Source organism: Chrysemys picta, chromosome 8 (assembly GCF_011386835.1).
Source record: "Chrysemys picta bellii isolate R12L10 chromosome 8, ASM1138683v2, whole genome shotgun sequence".
Taxonomy (NCBI): domain Eukaryota; kingdom Metazoa; phylum Chordata; order Testudines; family Emydidae; genus Chrysemys; species Chrysemys picta.
The window spans coordinates 69,694,237-69,715,226 of NC_088798.1; the positions used below are offsets into that span (position 1 = coordinate 69,694,237).

General features: G+C 50.8%; 1 protein-coding gene across 6 annotated transcripts in view; it reads left to right on the forward strand.

The window, feature by feature from the left end:
- The first annotated feature begins 655 nt into the window (after window positions 1-655).
- PCDH12 (protocadherin 12) overlaps window positions 656-20,990 on the forward strand; it is a 36,296-nt gene continuing 15,961 nt past the window's right edge. Inside the window, exons 1-4 of one of the 6 annotated variants that reach the window (XM_065554786.1) lie at window positions 662-4,203; window positions 5,425-5,537; window positions 13,228-13,302; window positions 14,174-15,913. In XM_065554786.1, coding sequence (XP_065410858.1) covers window positions 1,360-4,203; window positions 5,425-5,537; window positions 13,228-13,302; window positions 14,174-14,210 — 3,069 coding nt within the window. In that variant the 5' untranslated portion in view covers window positions 662-1,359 and the 3' untranslated portion in view covers window positions 14,211-15,913. The other 5 variants (XM_065554787.1, XM_065554784.1, XM_065554785.1 and 2 more) reach the window with 5 other exon arrangements.

The window sequence follows — 20,990 nt, forward strand, 5'->3', positions numbered from 1 at the left end:
TCAAAGTCACCCAGTGAGTTTGTGAAACAGTTAGCAATAGAACCCAAGTGTCCTGGTACCCAAGTAGCATTTGAAATTATGTGCCAGCAGCAAAGGTGAGGGAAAGCAGGTTAATTATTAGTAGTATTGTGTACCTGGGATGCCCATGAAACACTTTAAAAAGTATTTAAAACCAGAGTTCCTGCTCTGAAGAGTTTGCAGTCGAAGTTAACATGACAACAGGAAGAGATAACTCAGGGTTGGATAATGGGGCAGTACTAGGCTGAAGCTGAGGGTGACAGGGGCAAAATCAGCGTTCAGAAGTGAGTCCTGGTGTGCGGGGCAACAATGGGATAGGCGTAGTGATGGGCCAAGCATGAGAGAAGGCAGCAGTGGCAATGATGCCTAGGAAGGCTGTAAGGGCAGAAGCAGAGGAGGGACAGGGAAGAGTGGGCATTACAGTGGTGCAGACAGAGAAGTCAACGAGGTAGAAACACCTGGGGTTGTGCTAGGGAAACTGCTTGGCAAGGTGGGCTTAAGGGGCCAGGGCGAATATGGCAGCAATGGGGCATGGTGAGATGCCTGTCTCAGACTTTGTGCACCACCCAGATTTTTCCATGTGTTCATGCCAAAGCATACATTTTTAACAGTGGTGGGAATTGACTATTGGAACAACTTATCTAGTGACACAGCAATTTTCCATCATTTCCAGTCTTTAAGTCAAGGCTGGATGTCTTTTTAAAAGATCTGCTGTAGTTCATACAGAACTTATGGGCTTGATGCAGGAATTACTGGCTGAGGTTCTCTGGCCTGTGTTCTGCAAGAGATCAGACAAGATTATCATAACTATTGCATCTGGCCTTAAACTCTATGAATATCCAAACTTTTCCCAGAGCCACATAGCAGCTAACCCCACAAAGCTCACCACTCCTGGGAAGGCATTGTACTGGCACTCTTGTTCCTCCCTTTTCCTGTAGGTGGGGTTTCCCTAGGAAACAGCAGCTGTTCTGCTTCCCAGTGCTGGCAGGCAGCCGACTGGAGTCTGCATTGCCAGAGTCAGCCTGTACTTGCAAAGACTCCTCTCTCTTCCCCCCACACTGAGGTTTTTCAGCCTGGACAACATCTGGATCTCCTACCTGTTCTTCTAGGCGCTGGTGGAGAAGGTGGGGATTTTCTCTCAATGTAGCTGGACTTGCCTGGGATTTCTGTTCCTCCTTCAGCTGGTAACATACACTTATGGTATCTGGAAATGGGACTGTCCTTGGGTGAAAACAGAAATGATTTGCAGGTTCTTTAAGCTTGGTCTGGGTGTGCAAAGTTTTGAGGAAAAAAACATCTGTCTTGGGGCTGAGCAACAGTGTGGTTGGCTTTCTCAGAAGCATGCTTTTGCTGTCACACTTTCTGCTTCAATTCTTGGTGTTGTGCTGGCACTTTTTCCTTTGTGTGGATTGCCAGGAGGTGTCCCCCTTTGCTATGCAATACAAAGTGTTAGAAGAAGTGCCAAGTGGAACTGTGATAGGGAAATTATCTGAGGATTTTGGCTGGGAACAGAGAAGTGAACCAGTAGAGACCTTCCAGCAGCTGCATTTCCCCAAGGAGCTCCCTGTCCGTGTTGGGTCTGGAGATGGTTTGCTTAGCACAGCAGGGCGGTTGGACAGAGAGCGGTTATGCAGGCACACCGATCCATGCTTGTTCTCTTTTGATGTTCTGGCTGCAATACACTTGGCTTTAATCCACGTGGAGATTCAGGTCTTGGACATCAATGATCATGCACCCCAATTTCCAAAACCTGAGCTGGAACTAGAAATATCAGAGAGTGCATCTTTACGAACACGGATACCACTGGACCGAGCCCTTGACCCAGACACTGGCTCCAATGCACTCTGCTCTTACTCATTATCACCCAGTGACTACTTTGCTTTGGATGTAATTTCTGGATCTGATGGAACTAAACATGCAGAACTTGTAGTTGTTAAAGAAGTGGACAGAGAGCTCCACTCTTGTTTTGATCTAGTATTGACTGCCTTTGATCATGGAGAATCACCAAAATCAGGCACAACCTTACTTAGGGTAATTGTTTTAGACTCCAATGATAACAGCCCTATGTTTGCAGAGAGTTCTTTGACAGTGGAAATCTGGGAAGATGCTTTGCCTGGGACAATTCTTATAAACCTTACAGCCACTGACCCTGATCAGGGTCCCAATGGGGAGATAGAATATTCACTCAGTAAACATGCTTCACTGGAGGTGTTGAACATGTTCAGCATTGAAGCCAAGACAGGCAGTGTAGTTCTGAGAAGCCCACTGGATTATGAAGAAAACCATACCTATGAAGTGGATGTGCAAGCCAGGGATCTTGGAGCCAACCCTATTCCAGCACACTGCAAGATCCTCATCAAGGTCCTAGATGTCAATGACAATGCCCCAGATGTGCACATCACTTGGGCTGCCCAGGTGCCAGTGCTATCTGAAGCTCTTCCTAAGGACAGCTTTGTTGCTCTGGTGACAGTAAGTGATCCTGATTCTGGAAACAATGGACAGGTGCATTGTTACCTTAGTCAAGGACTTGAGCATTTCAAATTGAAAAGAACCAACAGATACACTTACATGCTGTTGACCAATGCCATCTTGGACAGGGAGAGGTGGGCAGAATATAACCTGATATTAATGGTCCAGGACAATGGGAATCGCTCCTTAGCTGGGAGGAAACACCTCACTATATGCATCAGTGATGTCAATGACAACCCACCATTGTTTGAAAGAATTACATATGATGTCACCATTGCTGAGAACAATGTGCCTCCATCCTACCTGATTACTGTCAAGGCTCACGATGCTGACTTAGATTTTAATGGAAAAGTCAGCTATAGCATCCAGGATTTCCTTGTTTCAGACTTGGTCTCTATTGATTCAAAAACTGGCGAAATCTTTGCGCTCAGAGCTTTTGATTATGAACAAATGACAAGTCTGGAATTCCTGGTGACAGCAGAAGATGGGGGTCACCCCAAACTTGTGTCGAATGTTTCTGTTAGGGTTAGTCTGCTTGATAGGAATGATAATTCCCCTGTGATCATGCAGCCAGTGCTGGTGGGAGGCAAAGCAAGGATCATTGTTCTAGTCAATGCACAGACCGGATGCTTGTGGCTATCCCTAGGGAACGACAGCCCCCAAGGTACAGCAGTAACCACCATGACACCAACACTCAATTCAAACGTTTCCCTGCTATTCACCATAGCTGCCAGTGATGCAGATTCTGGCATGAATGGGGCCCTTCACTATGACATTCTGAGTGGGAATGATACCAATTTGTTTCTCATTGATCCACTGTCAGGGCAGGTGTTTATCAACAGCAGCAATGCCAGCAGCCTCATTGGCAGTGAATGGGAATTGGAGGTGTTGGTAAAGGATCAAGGGAACTCACCGCTGCAGGCAAAAGCCCTTGTGCAGTTAAGTTTCAGAAATCATCTTGACCAGCTGACAAACTCAGCCCAGGAGGCTCAGATGCTGAGCTCATCCATGGTGACTGTTATCTGCCTACCTGTGCTATTAGGCATTTTTCTTCTTATTTTGGCTTTAATCGTGTCTATATGCAAAAGAGAGAAGAAAGATAACATGGCCTACAACTGCAGGGAAGCAGAAGATGCCCACAGACATCAGCAGCTCAAGAAGCCCCACAAACACATTCAGAAAACAGACATATATTTAGTCCCTGTACTAAGAAATAGGCAAGCTTCGCAAAGTGAGGCTGAGCAAGTTCGGTCCTGTGAAGAAGCTTTGCTGAGGGAAAGTGCCTGGGATGACCCACTGCAGACTTCATTTCATTTAACCCCAACACTGTACAGGACCCTTAGAAACCAGAAAGGTCCAGCTGAACAGAAAGATGCCTTCAATCTCCCTGCAATACAGTGCAGACCTTTCCACCCACACAGGCCAAGAAATGCATCAAAAGAGAGCTCAAGCCTTCAAGATGCACAAACCCATTCCAAAAGCTTAGAGAACCCACAGCTGAAGCCTTTGGGAGATGAGAATTGCGACCTCTCACTGCCAACTACTCATCCCTCAGACATGACTCTGAAGAGACAGAGAATTGCTGAGCCAGATGTGGGGCCCAGGGAAGCCCATCGCCACCAGCACCTCCTGAGAAGCCTAGTGAGGCTGTCCATGGTGGCACTTGCAGAGCAGGACCCCACGGGAGAACTTGCTATGGAGTCGCCTCCTGTTCAGGTAGGAGCTGCCTCTCAGCTGGGGGAGGGATAGCTCAGTGGTTTGAGCATTGGCCTGCTAAACCTAGGGGTGTGAGTTCAATCCTTGAGGGGGCCACTTGGGGATCTGGGGCAAAATCAGTACTTGGTCCTGCTAGTGAAGGCAGGGGGCTGGACTCGATGACCTTTCAAGGTCCCTTCCAGTTCTAGGAGATGGGATATCTCCATTTATTTTAGGGGTCTGGAGCACATGACTTATGAGGAGAGGCTGAGGGAACTGGGATTGTTTAGTCTCCAGAAGAGAAGAATGAGGGGGGATTTGATAGCAGCCTTCAACTACCTGAAGGGGGGTTCCAAAGAGGATGGAGCTCGGCTGTTCTCAGTGGTGGCAGACGACAGAACAAGGAGCAATGGTCTCAAGTTGCAGTGGGGGAGGTCCAGGTTGGATATCAGGAAAAACTATTTCACTAGGAGGGTGGTGAAACACTGGAATGCGTTACCTAGGGAGGTGGTGGAGTCTCCTTCCTTGGAGGTTTTTAAGGCCCGGCTTGACAAAGCCCTGGCTGGGATGATTTAGCTGGGAATTGGTCCTGCTTTGAGCAGGGGGTTGGACTAGATGACCTCTTGAGGTCCCTTCCAACTCTGATATTCTATGATTCTATGATTCTATGTATCAGATTGAAGGGCCACATTATCCCTCACAGTCTCCTGTGAGTCTCTGGGCATGTAGAGGGCACACTGAGGGAAGAATTTGACCTGTCCTTTCTGGGTAAATGTTCCCAAGTTACAACCTGGAGCCAGTCTCTCCTCACCCTGCACAGAGGGTGGGCCAATTTGGGAGAGTGCTGGGACATGTCAAGGGATCAGTGGGGCAGTCAGGGCACCAAAATCCCCTCCCCCTGACTGAGTTCAGCACTGCAGGGACAGGCCAGGAGAGCTGGGTCAGAGGGGGGGAGGGGGGGATGGACTATCACACAGAGAGGGTGTGATGCCAGTTTGTTTTCCCCAAGTGTAAGAGTGCTCAAATATAGTTTGTGCTGCGAAGGGAGTGAAAGGGATGTGCAGAGCCAGCAGGCACTGGGGCTTGAGGCTGGGGGGCTGCTTGCTTACTCTTCGGTTTCAGTCTCCAAGTGGGAATGCCAAACCATCTGCAAGAGAAGGAAACACTATAAAGAGCCAGCACAGTGAGAAGAGGACATCCTGACAGGAAGCATCCTGAGTGGTGACTGCATGCAATCAACAGACTCTTCCTGTCTTACAGCAAATCTCTCAGCTGCTGTCTCTGCTGCACCAGGGCCAGTTCCAGCCCAAACCAAATCACAGGGGAAACAAATACACAGCCAAGAATGGCAGCAGGTAAGACTCACACACAGCTAGTCCCACTGCCTTACTGCCCCTGGCTGCTCTCCCCAGCCCCTGCCAGGAGAAGTCAGCTCCAAATGCCTCCAAAGAGAAGATCTTCATGCTAAGAGGACTCCTTGGAGCCTCAGGCTGCCTGCTCGGCCACAGGCCTGTGTACTGCCTCCCTGCTCTGCGTACCTGAATTTGGAGATGAGAGGGATGAGGCGACAGGGCTGGACTTACTCTGACTTCCCCAGGGACCCAGGCCACAGCCCCATGCATGCTGGCTTGTCCCTCAGGCCCTGCTCCCATGTGGTCCTCCCTGTAGCCTTGACCTGGGCACCAACACTGCTGCACTTCCCCCTTCTCCCCACATGAGCTGCTGTGGGTCAGCACCCACTGGCATGGCTAGGACTAAGACAGTGGCTGGATGGGAGAGAGAGAACATGGCCATGGGGGTATAGGAGAGCGCACTGAGAGGGAAGGAGGACCCAAAGGGGAACTGGGAGGAGACAACCCAAAGCCTGCAGCAGCATCCACACCCAGGGGAGGGGCCTTGGTGAGAAGAGCAGCTGGCAGAGGGAACTGAAGGGGGGGAGCAGAGCAGGAAACTCTGGGCCAGTGAGGGAGAAAGGGAAGTCCCAAAGGAAGAGGTGAGGAGAACAGAGATGAGAGGGATGGGGGGAAAGAGAGAGAGACCCTGAGAAGTATTTGGGAGGGGAAAAGAGACTATCAGAGGTATGCAGGAGAGGGGAGAGAGAATGTGAGAGGGATTGGGGGAGGGGGATTTTTAGAGGGCTTGGGGGAAGGGGACAGACTATGAGAGAGCTTGAGGGGCAATTCTAAGTAGGGTTGCCAGCTGTCTCATCACACAAACCCAAACACCCTTGGCCTGCCCCCTTTCCCGCCCCTTCTCTGTGGCCCTGCCCCTGCTCACTCCATTCCCTCTCCCTCCGTTGCTTGCTCTCCCCCACCTTCATTCACTAGCTCATTTTCACCAGGCTGGGGCAGGGGGTTGGAGTGCAGGAGGGGGTGAGGGCTCTGGGAGGGAGTTTGGGTGCCGGAGGGGATGAAGGATGTGGTCTCCGGGAGGGAGTTGGAGTGTGAGGTGCAGGCTCTGGGCTGGGGCAGGAGGTTGGGGTGTGGGAGGGGGTGAGCAGTGTGGGCTCCGGCTGGGCGGTGCTTACCTCGGGCAGTTCCCGAAAGCAACTGGCACATCCCTTTGGCAGTGGCTCCTAGGCAGAGGGGTCGGGGGGTCTCTGCACACTGCCCCTGCCCACAGTCACCACCCCCGCAGGTCCCATTGGCCACAGTTCCTGGCCAATGGGAACTGCGGAGTTGGTGCTCAGGGCAGGGGCAGCGCATGGAGACCCCCTGACCCTCCACCCCCCGCTTGAGCCACAGGGATGTACTGGCTGCTTCCGGGAGTGGTGCAGAGCTAGGGCAGGCAGGGAGCCTGCCTTAGCCCCACTGCGCCACCGGACTTTTAGTGCCTAAAATCTCCTGGTTTGGCTTCAGTAGCCTCTGGACATAAAGCCTGATTCTGGGAGACTCCCAGTAAAACTGGGAGGGTTGGCAACCCTAATACTGAGAGGGATGAGGGAAGGCGTGTGAGAAGGTAATCAAGTCACCTCTCAATCGTCTTTTAGACAAACTAAGACAATTGAGCTCTGTCAGTCTCTCACTGTCTGGCATTTTCTCCAGCCCTCAAATAATTTTTGTGGCTCTTTTCTGCAACCTCTCCAATTTTTCAACATTGTTTTTACAATGTGGCCACCATAACGGCAGACAGTCCAGTGCTGGTCCACCAGTGCCATATACAGGCATCAAATCTTTGAGGAGACTGGGCGGGAGGGAGCCCTCTCTGCTATGCCTTCTGGGTCATCTGCCTTCACTTCTGCAGCTACTTGGCCCATGCCTGCACACTGCCATCTCCACTGCCTTCCACTTGCCTTTCTTTAGCAAGTTCTTCACCTTAAACCCAAACCCAGCTCTGCCCCACCACATCCGCTCCCCTTCCCTTACCTACTTCCCCAGTGAATCCAGTTGCCTCTCCCATGCTCTTCCCCACTCTTTCAGCCCCTCACCTCCTTCCTATCAAAACCCACCTCTCCCACAAAGTCTGAAATCCAACACCTTGGGTTAATCTATACTAGGGATCGACACTGCATTAGAACATGAGTGAAGAGTTGGTAGCATTGCCGGCAGCATAAGCAAGGCCAAGTGAGGTCAGCACTGTCACTTGTACCTAGGTACAACATCAAGGTGTGCCATGGCCTGTTAACATGATGCTGAGAGCGCTTGCCCCGCCTATGCTGCCTGCAAGGCTGGGGAAGGGGGTTGAGGTGCGGGGTGTGTGAGGGCTATGGCTGGTGGTGCAGGCTCTGGGGTGGGGCTGGGGATGAGGAGTTTAGGGTGCAGGAGGAGGCTCCATGCTGGGACCAAGGGGTTTGGAAGGTGGGAGGGGGATCAAGGCTGGGGCAAGGGATTGGGGCATGGGGGGGGGCAGGGTGTAGGGTCCGGGCAGTGCTTACCTCAAGCAGCTCCCAGAAGCAGTGGCATGTTCCCTCTCCGGCTCCTACGCAGTGCAGCCAGGTGGCTCTGCACGCTGCCCTGTCTGCAGGCGCCGCCCCTGCAGCTCCCATTGGCCAAGGTTCCTGGCCAAGGGAGTTGAAGTTCCGGTGCTTGGTGTGGGGGCAGCGTGTGGAGTCCCCTGGCTGCTCCTACGCGTAGGAGCCGGAGGAGGGACATTCCATTGCTTCCGGGAGCCGCGTGGAGCCAAGGCAGGCAGGGAACCTACCTTAGCTCTGCTGCGCTGTCAACACGACTTTTAACGGCCCGGTCAGCAGTGCTGTCTGGAGCTGCCAGGGTCCCTTTTCAACCGGGCGTTCTGGTCCAAAACTGGACACTTGGCAATCCTACCTGCCCTAGGGTTGCCAATTTTCTACTCACACAAAACCGAACACCCATGCCCCGCCCCCTTCCCCACCTCTCCTCTGAGGCCCCACCCAGGCCCTGCCCCTTCTCCAAGGCCCACCCACGCTCACTCCATCCCTCCTCCCTCTGTCGCTTGCTCTCCCCACCCTCACTCACTCACTCACTCATTTTCACAGGGCTGGTTCAGGAGGCTGGGGTGCTGGAGGGGGTGAGGGCTCTGGCTGGGGATGCAGGCTCTGGGGTGGGGTCAGAAATGAGGATTTCAGAGTGTGGGAGGGGGCTCCAGGCTGAGGCAGTGGGTTGGGGTGCGAGAGCGGGTGAGGGCTCCGGCTGAGGGTGTGGGCTATATGGAGTGGGGTCAGGTATGAGGAGTTTGGGGTGTAGGAGGGTCCTCTGAGCTGGGGTTGAGGGGTTCGGAGGGCAGAAGGTGGATCAGAGCTGGGACAGGGGCTTGGAGCACAGGGGGGGGGGGTGGCTAAGGGGTGCAGGCTTCAGGCGGTGCTTAACTCAAGCAGGTCCTGGAAGCAGCAGCATGTCCCCTCTCCGGCTTCTATGTGGAGGCGTGACCAGGCGGCGCTGCACGCTGCCCTGTCTGCAGGCACTGCCTCTGAAGCTCCCATTGGCCTGGGTTCCCAAACAATTGGAGCTGCGGGGTGGTGCTTGGGGCGGGGGCAGTGTGTGTAGCCCTCTGGTTCCCCCAATGTGTAGGAGCAGGAGCGGGGACTTCCCGGGAACCACGCAGTCCAGAAACATGCAGGGAGTCTGCCAGCCCTTCTGCATGGCGCCGCCGACTGGACAGTCAACAGCCTGGTCAGAAGTGCTGACTGGAGCTGCCAGGATCCCTTTTAGACTGGATGTTCTGGTCGCTAACTGGACACCTGGTAACCCTAACCTGCCCGCCAGTGCACAGGGGACCTAGAATCAGCCCCTTACTGCATACAGTCCAACATACTGTGGCTCCAGGGAGTGCTGCGAGTGGCCAGACCACCACGCTGACCCTGCCAGGTCCCCATTATGAGCTGAGTGTACAGAGACAAGGGAGCTTAAAGGAACACAAAGGAGCTGGGTCTGCAGACACAGGCTGGAAAGTACATGAGCAAAGAGCAGTGAAGGGCAGCTAGGGGCTAATCATTGTGTCACCCCCAGCTCTACCCTTTCCTTAAGCATGCCCTAGATCCTCATCTGCCAGGGACAAAGTGGGTGGGCAAAGTGGAGGAAGGAGGGTGCCTGGCTGAGGAGTACACAGAGGGAAGAGTAGGCATTGTTTTCTCTCTGCTTTCCCAATGCTAGCACTGTACCTCCTCCCTGTCCACCACCAAACTGCACCCTGTGCCACCCACACTCTGCTGTGTCACTGAGGCTCCAACTTTCCTTCCCTTCTCATGGGATGGCAGGGAAAGGAGAAATAAAGGGACCAAGGGGATACCAGGCTTGGGGGAGCCCTGCTGGAAAAGCCTTTTTGAAATAGGATCTAAGGGTATGTCTACACTATAAAATTAGATCGATTTAATAGAAGTCGATTTTTTAGAAATCGATTTGATACAGCCAATTGTGTGTGTCCCCACTAAGCGCATTAAGTCGGTGGAATGCATCCACAGTACCGAGGCTAGTGTCGACTTTTGGAGTGTTGCACTGTGGTAGCTATCCCACAGTTCCTGCAGTCTCCACCGCCCATTGGAATTCTAGGTTGAGCTCCCAATGCCTGATGGGGGCAAAAATATTGTCATGGGTGGTTCTGGGTACATGTCATCAGGCCCCCTCCCTCCCTCCCTCCATGAAAGCAACGGCAAAAAATCGTTTCTCGCCTTTTTTCCTGGGTTACCCATGCAGACGGCATACCACGGCAAGCATGGAGCCTGCTCAGCTCACTGTCACCGTAGGTCTCCTGGGTGCTGCTGACAGATGCAGTACTGCATTGCTACACAGCAGCAGTTCCTTCCCTTTGCAAGTTAACAAAGATGGTTAGCAGCCATATTGCACCATCTGCTGCTGTCTCCTGGTTGCTCCTGGCCGACCTTGATGAGGTCCGTCGGGGGGTGCCTGGGCAGACATGGGAGCTCCTGGCCTGCCTCGGTGAGGTCGGTCAGGGGTTCCTGGTCATAAATGGGAGTGACTCCAGGTCATTCTCTTCTTTAAGTTTCGTCTAATGGAGATTCAGTCCTGGAATATCATGCGAGCTGGAGGCTTTTGCCTCAGGCTGTTCTCCCAGCTGGCAGCACCACGTGGTCGCACCTACCCCAGCCTACCCCTTGCTCCCATGGCTCATGAAGCCTGGACAGTAGTAAGGAGCAGTTGAACTATAGGCTGAGCAAGTGCAGAATGGTGGTAGAATGTGCCTTTGGATGTTTAAAAGCTCTCTGGAACTGTTTGCTGACGAGGCTGTATGTGATTAGAAGAGCATAATAAGGCGCGTTGCACATCACAGAGGCTTTGAAAACCAGTTTCATGACTGGCCAGGCTTCGGTGTGACATTTGGGTGTGTTTCTCCTTGATGCAAACCCGCCCCCTTTGTTGATTTTAATTCCCTGTAAGCCAACCCTGTAAGTCATATCGTCAGTCGCCCCTCCCTCCATGAGAGCAACGTCAGACAATCGGTTCGCGCCTTTTTTCCGCGCAGACGCCCTGCCACGGCAAGCATGGAGCCCGCTCAGATCACCGCGGCAATTATGAACACTGTAAATACGATGCGCATTATCCTGAAGTATATGCAGCACCAGAAACTTCAAAAGCAGGTGAGGAGGCGATGGCAGCATGGTGATGAGAGTGATGAAGACATGGACACAGACTTCTCTCAAAGCACGGGCCCTGGCAATTTGGATATCATGGTGGTAATGGGGCAGGTTCATGCCATGGAATGCTGATTCTGGGCCAGGGGAAACAAGCACAGACTGGTGGGACTGCATAGTGTTGCAGGTCTGGGATGATTCTCAGTAGCTGCGAAACTTTTGCATGCGTAAGGGCACTTTCATGGAACTTTGTGACTTGCTTTCCCCTGCCCTGAATTGCAAGAATACCAAGATGTCTGCAGCCCTCACAGTTCACAAGTGAGTGGCAATAGCCCTCTGGAAGCTTGCAACACCAGACAGCTACCGGTCAGTTGGGAATCAATTTGGAGTGGGCAAAGCTACTGTGGGGGCTGCTGTGATCCAAGTAGCCAATGCAATCACTGAGCTGCTGCTATCAAGGGTAGTGACTCTGGGAAATGTGCAGGTCATAGTGGATGGCTTTGCTGCAATGGGATTCCCTAACTGTGGTGGGGTGATAGACAGAACACATATCCCTATCTTGGCACTGGACCACCAAGGCAACCAGTACATAAACTGAAAGGGGTACTTTTCAATGGTACTGCAAGCATTGGTGGATCACAAGGGACGTTTCACCAACATCAACGTGGGATGGCCAGGAAAGGTACATGACGCTCGCATCTTCAGGAACTCTGGTCTGTTTGAACAGCTGGAGAAAGGGACTTACTTTCCGGACCAGAAAATAACCGTTGGGGATGTTGAAATGCCTATAGTTATCCTTGGGAACCCAGCCTATCCCTTAATGCCATGGCTCATGACAGTAGTCAGGACCTGTTCAACTATAGGCTGAGCAAGTGCAGAATGGTGGTAGAATGTGCATTTGGACATTTAAAAGCACGCGGGCGCAGTTTACTGACTCGGTTAGACCTCAGCGAAACCAATATTTCAATCATTATTACTGCTTGCTGTGTGCTCCACAATATCTGTGAGAGTAAGGGGGAAACGTTTATGGTGGGGTGTGAGGTTAAGGCAAATCGCCTGGCTGCTGATTACGCGCAGCCAGACACCAGCGTGGTTAGAAGAGCATAGCAGGGCACGCTGCGCATCAGAGAAGCTTTGAAAACCAGTTTCATGACTGGCCAGGCTATGGTGTGAAAGTTCTGTTTGTTTCTCCTTGATGAAAACCCGCCCCCTTGGTTCACTCTACTTCCTTGTAAGCCTAAGCCAACTGCCCTCCCCTCCTCCCTTTGATCACCGCTTGCAGAGGCAATAAAGTCATTGTTGTTTCAAATTCATGCATTCTTTATTAATTCGTCACACAAATTGGGGGATAACTGCAAAGGTAGCCTGGGAGGGGTGGGGGAGGAGGGAAGGACAAAGCCACACTGCACTTCAAAACTTATTTATTGAATGCCAGCTTTCTGTTGCTTGGGCAGTCCTCTGGGGTGGAGTGGTTGGGTGCCCGGAGGCCCCCCCCCCACTGCATTCTTGGGCGTCTGGGTGAGGAGGTAATGGAACTTGGGGAGGAGGGCGGTTCTTTACACAGGGGCTGCAGCGGCGCTCTGTGTTCCTGCACCTCAACAATACGCTGGAGAATATCAGTTTGATCTTCTAGTAGCCTCAGTATTGCATCCTGCCTCCTCTCATCACACTGATACCACCTATCATCTTGATCCCACCACATGTCCTCACGTTCATGTAGTGCTTTCCTGCACTCTGACAGTGTCTGCCTCCATGCATTCTGCTGGGCTCTTTCAGTGAGGGAGGACTGCATGACCTCAGAGAACATTTCATTGCAAGTGCGTTTTTTTTTGCCTTCTAATCTTCGCTAGCCTCTGGGACAGAGATGATACGGGGAGCATTGAAACATTTGCAGCTGCAGGAGGAAAAAAAAGGGAGAGTAGTCTTTAAAAAGACATATTTTAGAGAACAATGGGTAGACTCTTTCACAGTGCACCAAGCTGTTAACATTACATAGCATGTGTGCTTTCTTTACAAGTTTGCATTTTGCCTCTTATATTGAGGGCCTGTCGGTTTGCTGTGAGAGATCACACACGCAGGGCTGGCGGGCAACAGAATTCGGTTTCCAGGCAGCCATGGTAAGCCACAGTCTTTTGGCTTCTTTAACCTTCATGATGTGGGAATGGTTTCAAACAGCAGCGCCCTCATTTCACATACCAAGCACTTGTGGGGTTGGCCATTTAAAATGGGTTGGGGCTGCGGTTTTCAGGTTAACGTGCAGCACAAACCCAGCTAAATACCCCCCCCCCCCATTCTCTGGGATGATCGCTTCACCCCTCCCCCCACCGCGTGGCTAACAGGCTTTGGGAATACATCCAGGAGAGCTTCACTGAGATGTCCCTGGAGGATTTCTGCTCCATCCCCATACACGTTAACAAACTTTTCCAGTAGCTGTACTGGCCGCGAATGCATCCTAAGTCTTCAGGACAAATGAATCATTAAACACGCTTGCTTTTAAACCATGTATTATATTTACAAAGGTACGCTCACCAGAGGTCCCTTCTCTGCCTTCGGTGGGTTGGGAGGGTACTGGCTCCAGGGTGATAAACAGTTTCTGGCTGTTGGGGAAAATGGTTTCTCCGCTTTCTTGCCGTGCGCTATCTTCAACCTCCTTCTCCTCCTCTTCCTTGTCCCCCAAATCTGCATCCCTGTTGCGTGAGAATCCATTGACGGAGTCCACGCACAGGACTGGGGTAGTTGTAGGGGCACCCCCTAGAATGGCATGCAGTTCATCATAGAAGAGGCATGTCTGGGGCTCAGACCTGGAGCGGCTGTTTGCCTCTCTGGCTCTTTGGTAGGTTTGCCTGAGCTCCTTAAGTTTTACGCGTCACTGCTGCGGGTCCCTATTATAGCCTCTGTCCTTCATGCCCTTGGAGATTTTTTCAAATGTTTTGGCATTTCGTCTTTTGGAACGGAGTTCTGATAGCATGGATTTCTCTCCCCATACAGCGATCAGATCCAGTACCTCCCATTCGGTCCGTGCTAGAACTTTTGCGATTCTGGGACTCCATGGACACCTGTGCTGATGAGAGCTGCACGGTCACTTCTGAGCTCGCCACGCTGGTCAAACAGGAAATGAAATTCAAAAGTTCTTGGGGCTTTTCCTGTCTACCTGGCCAGTGCATCTGAGTTGAAAGTGCTGTCCAGAGTGGTCACAATGGAGCACTCTGGGATAGCTCCCGGAGGCCAATACCATCGAATTGCATCCACACTACCCCAAATTCGACCCAGCAAGGTCGATTTCAGTGCTAATCCCCTCGTCGGGGAGGAGTACAGAAATCAATTTTAAGAGCCCTTTAATTCAACAAAAATGGCTTCGTCATGTGGACAGGTGCAGGGTTAAATCGATCTAACGCTGCTAAATTCGACCTAAACCCTTAGTGTAGACCAGGTCTCCCAGATCCTCAGTGGTGTTTAGCACCTAACTCCCATTGATTTCAGTGAGGATCAGAGGGGTCCTCTGTAATAAATACCAAGCTTTGCCTTCCTGCATGCAGCACCTGAGCTGGGGAAGCCCCACGGCACAGGCAGCTGACACTGGAGTAGTATTCCCTTTCGTAGATCTCTGGTCAGAGGGTCAGGGACCTGTCCTGCACCACCCAGAAAGTGAGTGACAGAGTCCAGGGCCTCCTGGCTGCCCACCCTCCGGCCAACACTTTGAAGGGACTAAGAGGGGATTGAAGAGGCTGCTTTCAGTCACTCAGGTTTCTCTGAAATTGTCACCTTTCAGGAGGACACTTCCCAAACTCAGTCTCTTTCTACAGTTTAAGCAAAACACCTCCAAGAGTTTAAAAAGAGCTGATCAATTAATGTTTAAAAAGCATAAAAAGGAGGACCCTGGTCATTACAGGCTTGCCAGCCTGACATCAATCCCAGGCAAGATAATGGAATGGCTAGTACAGGTCTTGATTAACAATGAATTGAAGGAGAATAATATAATTAATGCCAATCTGTGACGGGCTGGATCACAGAACCCCTTTTGGGAGCTGCCACCTGATGTGCCAAGACTTCTTCTACCCCTGCTTTCCCTGCCAGTTTGGGACCCCAGCACCCTGTCTTGCTGAGTCAGACACTCCTGTCTGCTCCAACACAGACCCAAGGTCTGAATTACTTGCCCCAAAGCTGCAGGTTTACCTGAAAGCAGCTAACAGAAGTGTTCCTGTTTTTAACACTCAGATGCCCAACTCCCAGTGGGGTCTAAACCCAAATAAATCCGTTTTACCCTGTATAAAGCTTATGCAGGGCAAACTCATAAATTGTTTGCCCTCTATAACACTGATAGAGAGATATGCACAGTTGTTTGCTCCCCCAGGTATTAATACATACTCTGAGTTAATTAATAAGTTAAAAGTGATTTTATTAAATACAGAAAGTAGGATTTTAGTGGTTCCAAATAGTAACATACAGAACAAAGTAAGCCACCAAGCAAAATAAAATAAAATGCGCAAATCTATGTCTAATCAAACTGAATACAGATAATCTCACCCTCAGAGATGCTTCAGTAAGTTTTTTCCTCAGACTGGACACCTTCCCAGGCCTGCAGGGCCGGCTCTAGCTTTTTTGCTGCCCCAAGCAGCAAAAAAAAGCGCCGCCCCCGAGCCCCCCCGCCGAGCGCCGGAGCCCGCCCCCCCCTGCGCCTTGCGCCGCCGGACTCCCCCCTCTCCCGAGCGCCGAGCCCCGCGCCGCACCCCCACCAAGCGCTGTGCGCTGGAACCCCCCCGAGCGCTGAGCCCCGCGCTGCCCCCCCCGCCAAGCGCCGCACCGCCGGAGCCCGCCCCCGCCCCCCGCCGCCGGAACCCCCCTCCAGCGCCGCGCCCGTGCCCCCCCTCGCCGAGCCCCGCGCATCTGGAGCCCGCCCCCCCCAGCGCCGCGCTGCCGGAGCGCCCCCCCCCGCCGCGGAATGCCGCGCCGCACTCCCCCCGCCGCCCCTTACCAGGTGCCGCCCCAAGCATGTGCTTGGGTGCCTGGTGCCTGGAGCCGGCCCTGCAGGCCTGGGCACAATTCTTTCCCTGGTACAGCTCTTGTTCCAGCTCAGGTCGTAGCTAGGTGATTCTTCATGTTGGCTCCGTCCTCTTTACTATGTTCCACCCCTTTATATATCTTTTGCATAAGGCGGGAATCCTTTGTCCCTCTCTGGGTTCCCACCCCCTCTTTCTCAATGGAAAGACACCACGTTAAAGATGGATTCCAGTTCAGGTGACATGATCATATGTCACTGCAAGACTTCATTGCCCACTTGCCAGCACAGACGTATACAGGAAGACTTACAGGTAAACACAGCCATCTGCAGACAATTGTCCTTGTTAATGGGAGTCATTAAGATTCCAAACCACCATTAATGGCCCACACTTTGCATAATTACAATAGGCCCTCAGGGTTATATTTCATATTTCTAATTTCAGATACAAGAGTGGTACATTTATACAAATAGAATGATCACACTCACTAGATTATAAGCTTTGTAATGATACCTTACAAGAGACCTTTTGCATGAAGCATATTCCAGTTACATTATATTCACTCATTAGCATATTTTTATAAAACCATATAGACTGCAACGTCACACAATCAATACAAGTTTATGGAAAATAGGTGCTGTCAAACAAACTTGATGAGATTACAAATTTGGTTGATAAAGATAATAGTGTGGATGTAATATACTTAGACTTCTGTAAGGCATTTGACTTGGTACCCCATGACTAGGGCCCTACCAAGTTCATGGCCATGAAATCTGGTCTTCCCCCGTGAAATATAGTCTTGTGCTTGTCCAGCTAGAAATATATTGTTAAGTTGGAAATCAATAGCAAAAAGTGCAAACTCTGTACTTCCCCCGTGAAATATAGTCTTGTGCTTGTCCAGCTAGAAATATATTGTTAAGTTGGAAATCAATAGCAAAAAGTGCAAACTCTGTACTCCAGTTCTGTACATGTCACAAGTATGCAGAGCTGCAGAAGTGTACAAAATTCTATTGTATTATTTAAGAAAAAGCTTGTGACCATGTAATTCCAGCTGATAGAGATGAGGGAGAAGACGTGTGCTGAGAGGAAGAGGGGTGAGAGGAACTAATAGAAACAGGAAGCACCAATACTGGGCTTCAAAACAATCAAGATGTGACAGTAGCACAGCAGCCTCTGCTCCCCCAGGGCCTGTTTTTCTGGGAAGAGCCGAAACATAAAGAGATGAGGTGGGGGGACATGGAGATTGGTCCCTGGAAGAGGGCAGTATCAATGCTCTGGATTTGGTTTCCTTTGCAGGAATGCAGGGCTGGATGCTGATTGCCTCACTATAAAGGACAGTGGCCAAGGAGAGAATGAGGCAGATGACCGAGATTCAGAAAATGGACTCAATCTTTCCATAGACCAGCTGGTGGGAGAAGAACTCGAGAGCCTTCTAGAGCCCCATACAGGTGAGATCACTATGCTCTGTATGGCACCAGAGAGAGCCTGCTGCATCCTCACAGAAGACCTTCTTTGCACCAGTGTGGGGCTGCCTGGGAGGGGGACTCTGATTGTCTGAAACCACAATCTAATTAGCTGGTTGAGCTTTTTTGATGATGACACTGCTGAGATCAGAAAACCGAGAGCTCTGGCTGCCCAGGGAGTTGGTTGCCCAGGGAGTTGGGAAGCTCTGGCAGCTGAGGGAGCAAACTGAAAATTTCCATTTTGTTTTTCCCAGAATGGAATTTTCACACTTTTTTCTTCTGTGAAAAATGGTGAATTTTCGACCTTTTGTTCCAGTGTGGGACAATTTCCCCCCTCCCCTAAAATTCCATTTTTTTTCATAGGAGGGAAAGTCTTTTTCCTGCTCGTTCTAGTGGTGCTCTTCCAAGCTCCTCCCACAAAATAACCTTCACACACATGAATCACCACATTGGGATACATCTCATATTAAATTGTGCAGATATTCAGAATAGGAGTGTGCTGCTCCCAGGCTCTGTTGGCTCTTCTTGGTGGGGCTTGAACATGGCCATATGCTCGACTGTGCTGGGCTCCTTGAGTGGGGGGCAGGGCCGGCTCTATGCACCTGCTTACCAAGCAGGTGCTTGGGGCGGCCACTTCGGAGAGGGGCAGCACGTCCAGCTGTTCGGCGGCATTTCGGCGTACGGTCCCTCACTCCTGCTCAGGGCGAAGGACCTCCCGCCGAATTGCTGCCGCAGATTGCGATCGTGGCTTTTTTTGTTTTGTTTTTTTGTTTGCCTGCTTGGGGTGGCCAAAACCCTGGAACCGGCCCTGGTGGGGGGAGAAATTGTGTAATGCTGTGATTTTCCCTCTTCCTCCTTACACGAGAAAGGGTTAATGATGTTATCTTGTAAATTATCATTATGGGACATCTTCTTTAACCCCTTATTGAGCCCCCCCAGAACTATTGTTCCAGGCTGTCTGCAGATTCAAGCATACACCCTGTCTCCCATTTCTTTTTGCAATGCCCTTTCCCCTGCAGTCTCTGCCTAGCAGGGTCTGTGTGAAACACGCTGCTTCTTCTTTACTGTGGACCTTGCCCTGCCTTTCTCTTCCTGTCCCCTTTGACTCTGACTGCCTCTCCAGGCTGCAGCTCAGGGTGGGGCCTTGCTGAACTGTGCTTGTCAGAATAATCTTCCTATTCCTCAGGCAGGTTCATCATCTTACAGAATCTGGTAGGCTCTGTCCATGTAGGAACAAATCTCACTCCATTCTGGGAGCTGCTGCTATTTGCCTACCAGCATCAGTGAAGCTGAGTTAAGCTGATGCACTCAGAGTTGCTCTGTAAGTGGATGAAGCTAAGAATGGATTTTCCTCAGCTGTTGCCACAGTCACTTGCTTGAGGATGGGATGGCTGGAAACCATATCTTTGCATGGAAGCATGGCAGTCTGGTTGGGTCAGGCATACGTTTGTCTGTTTCCTTTCCCATGGTAGGAATGTTGCCCCAGGCCTGGTCACCAGGCTTATAAGTGTATCTGAGCACTGCGCCATCTCAATAGCACTCTGCTGTGGATCTCATCTTCCCAGATAAATTCTGAGTACAGTGCTCTCTGGAATGTTTTAAAAGAGCTCCTGGTTCCTGACCCCCAAGTCACAGCCCCCTGCTAACTTATATAGGCTTCTAACAAACAGATTGGCTGATACTGCAGGTGTCTGAGTTAGTGACAATAAGCCCTCCAGGAGGATAGTATGTCTAGGAAATAACCAGCTGGGGCCTCAGAAGGCTCCAAGGGAGTTTGGCATCCAACTGCCCAGGGCTCCTGTGGGATTCCCAACCCACATTTCTCAAGGACAGTCTGTCTCACAGGCATTCACTCCTACTTGCTCCTCTCTCACTAAAGCTCTGTAAACATATCTAGCTTCCCTCCCCCTGGCATGCACACCAAGTGCACACCATGGCCTAATCTTCCTCCCTCTGAGCTCAGTGCTGATGCTTTCACTCCACCCAGGTTGTGGGCTGATAAAAGTTGAACCACTCAGGAGCAGCAAACAGGGTTGTAGTGAGGAGCTATCAACCTCTCCTAGAGTTCCTCTGACACTACATCATGATAGATGGAGCCATGGTCCATGCTACATAGGAAGGGTGTATCAAAGAAAATGACTATGATGACAGGCCTACAGAGGCTTTGCCACAGCATGAGTCCTGGCTTTGTCTCCCTTAGTTACCCTATTTGGAACTTCATGCAGACAGAAATATCTAGTGGTCAAATATACTGCAAGTAGCCATCATTCCATGCGGGAGGAGAAAGTCTAAATAATCCTAGGAACCATTTGGAAAAGTCTTACAAAACTGATGGGGTTCTATAAAAATGGGAAAGGGACCAAGAGAAGTTACTGCATGGAGAATAGCATATTTTCTATAGGGATTTGGGCTCAGTCTATAGAATTTTATAGCAAGAATTCTCCATTCAATTCCATAGGGTGTTTAAACATACTGTAGAAAGGCTACAATTTTTATTACATTCTACAGCACTTTTCCCAAAACGGGAGGTGGGGCGGGGGGAGAAAAACAAAAAACAAAACTAAATCTATTCCAAGTCCTTGCCCATCTCCCCTCCTCCACACCCCCAGCAACATAGGGGGCCATAAGGCAGCAGCTAAGCCCCTGGCTAACACTCCTAGCATAGGCATTTCCCCAATGGTGTAGAACTGGAACAGCTGTCTTGATGCCCTCCCCCCAGCAGAGGGGTTACTCCAGGGGCAGAAGGAGCATGGCAAAGCACCACTGCACTAAGATTATTCTGATGAAGCAGCCTCTAGGGCTTTTCCATTCAGTATAAATGCCCGCAGCCCTGAGGTTGCTCTAATTCACTCCAGGAGCTGGGCAGGGCTCTAGAAAATTCCAGGACATAGCGTGACATCAAGGCACTTATTGCTCCTCACTCCATTCCTGTACTTAACAGAGGTGAGTAGGGTCGAGAATTGTTTCTGCTAGTCTCTCTTCTCTGTTCATGGGAGCTGCTCCCCACAATGGCAGATGCTGTATAAATCTCCACAACATTGTTTCTTTAAAGAAGTTTTGAATAAATTGAATGAACTCAGAACAACAAGGGAAACCTATAGGAACTATAGACTATAGGAACTGCGTTAGGGCAAAAGGCAGAAAGGCACCAGAGAAGCACTAAATAGCTGGTTGTTCTCACCTTAGCAGGGTTTATTGTTACAAGGGCAAATTAACTTTATAGAGCCACAGAGAAGGTTGCCATGGTGGGCAGGTGTCTTTACAAAGGCTTTTTGGAAAATAAGAAGGAAAGACAGTTTACACTGAATTGCTCTTACTCTACCCAGATAGAGACCCACAGGAAAC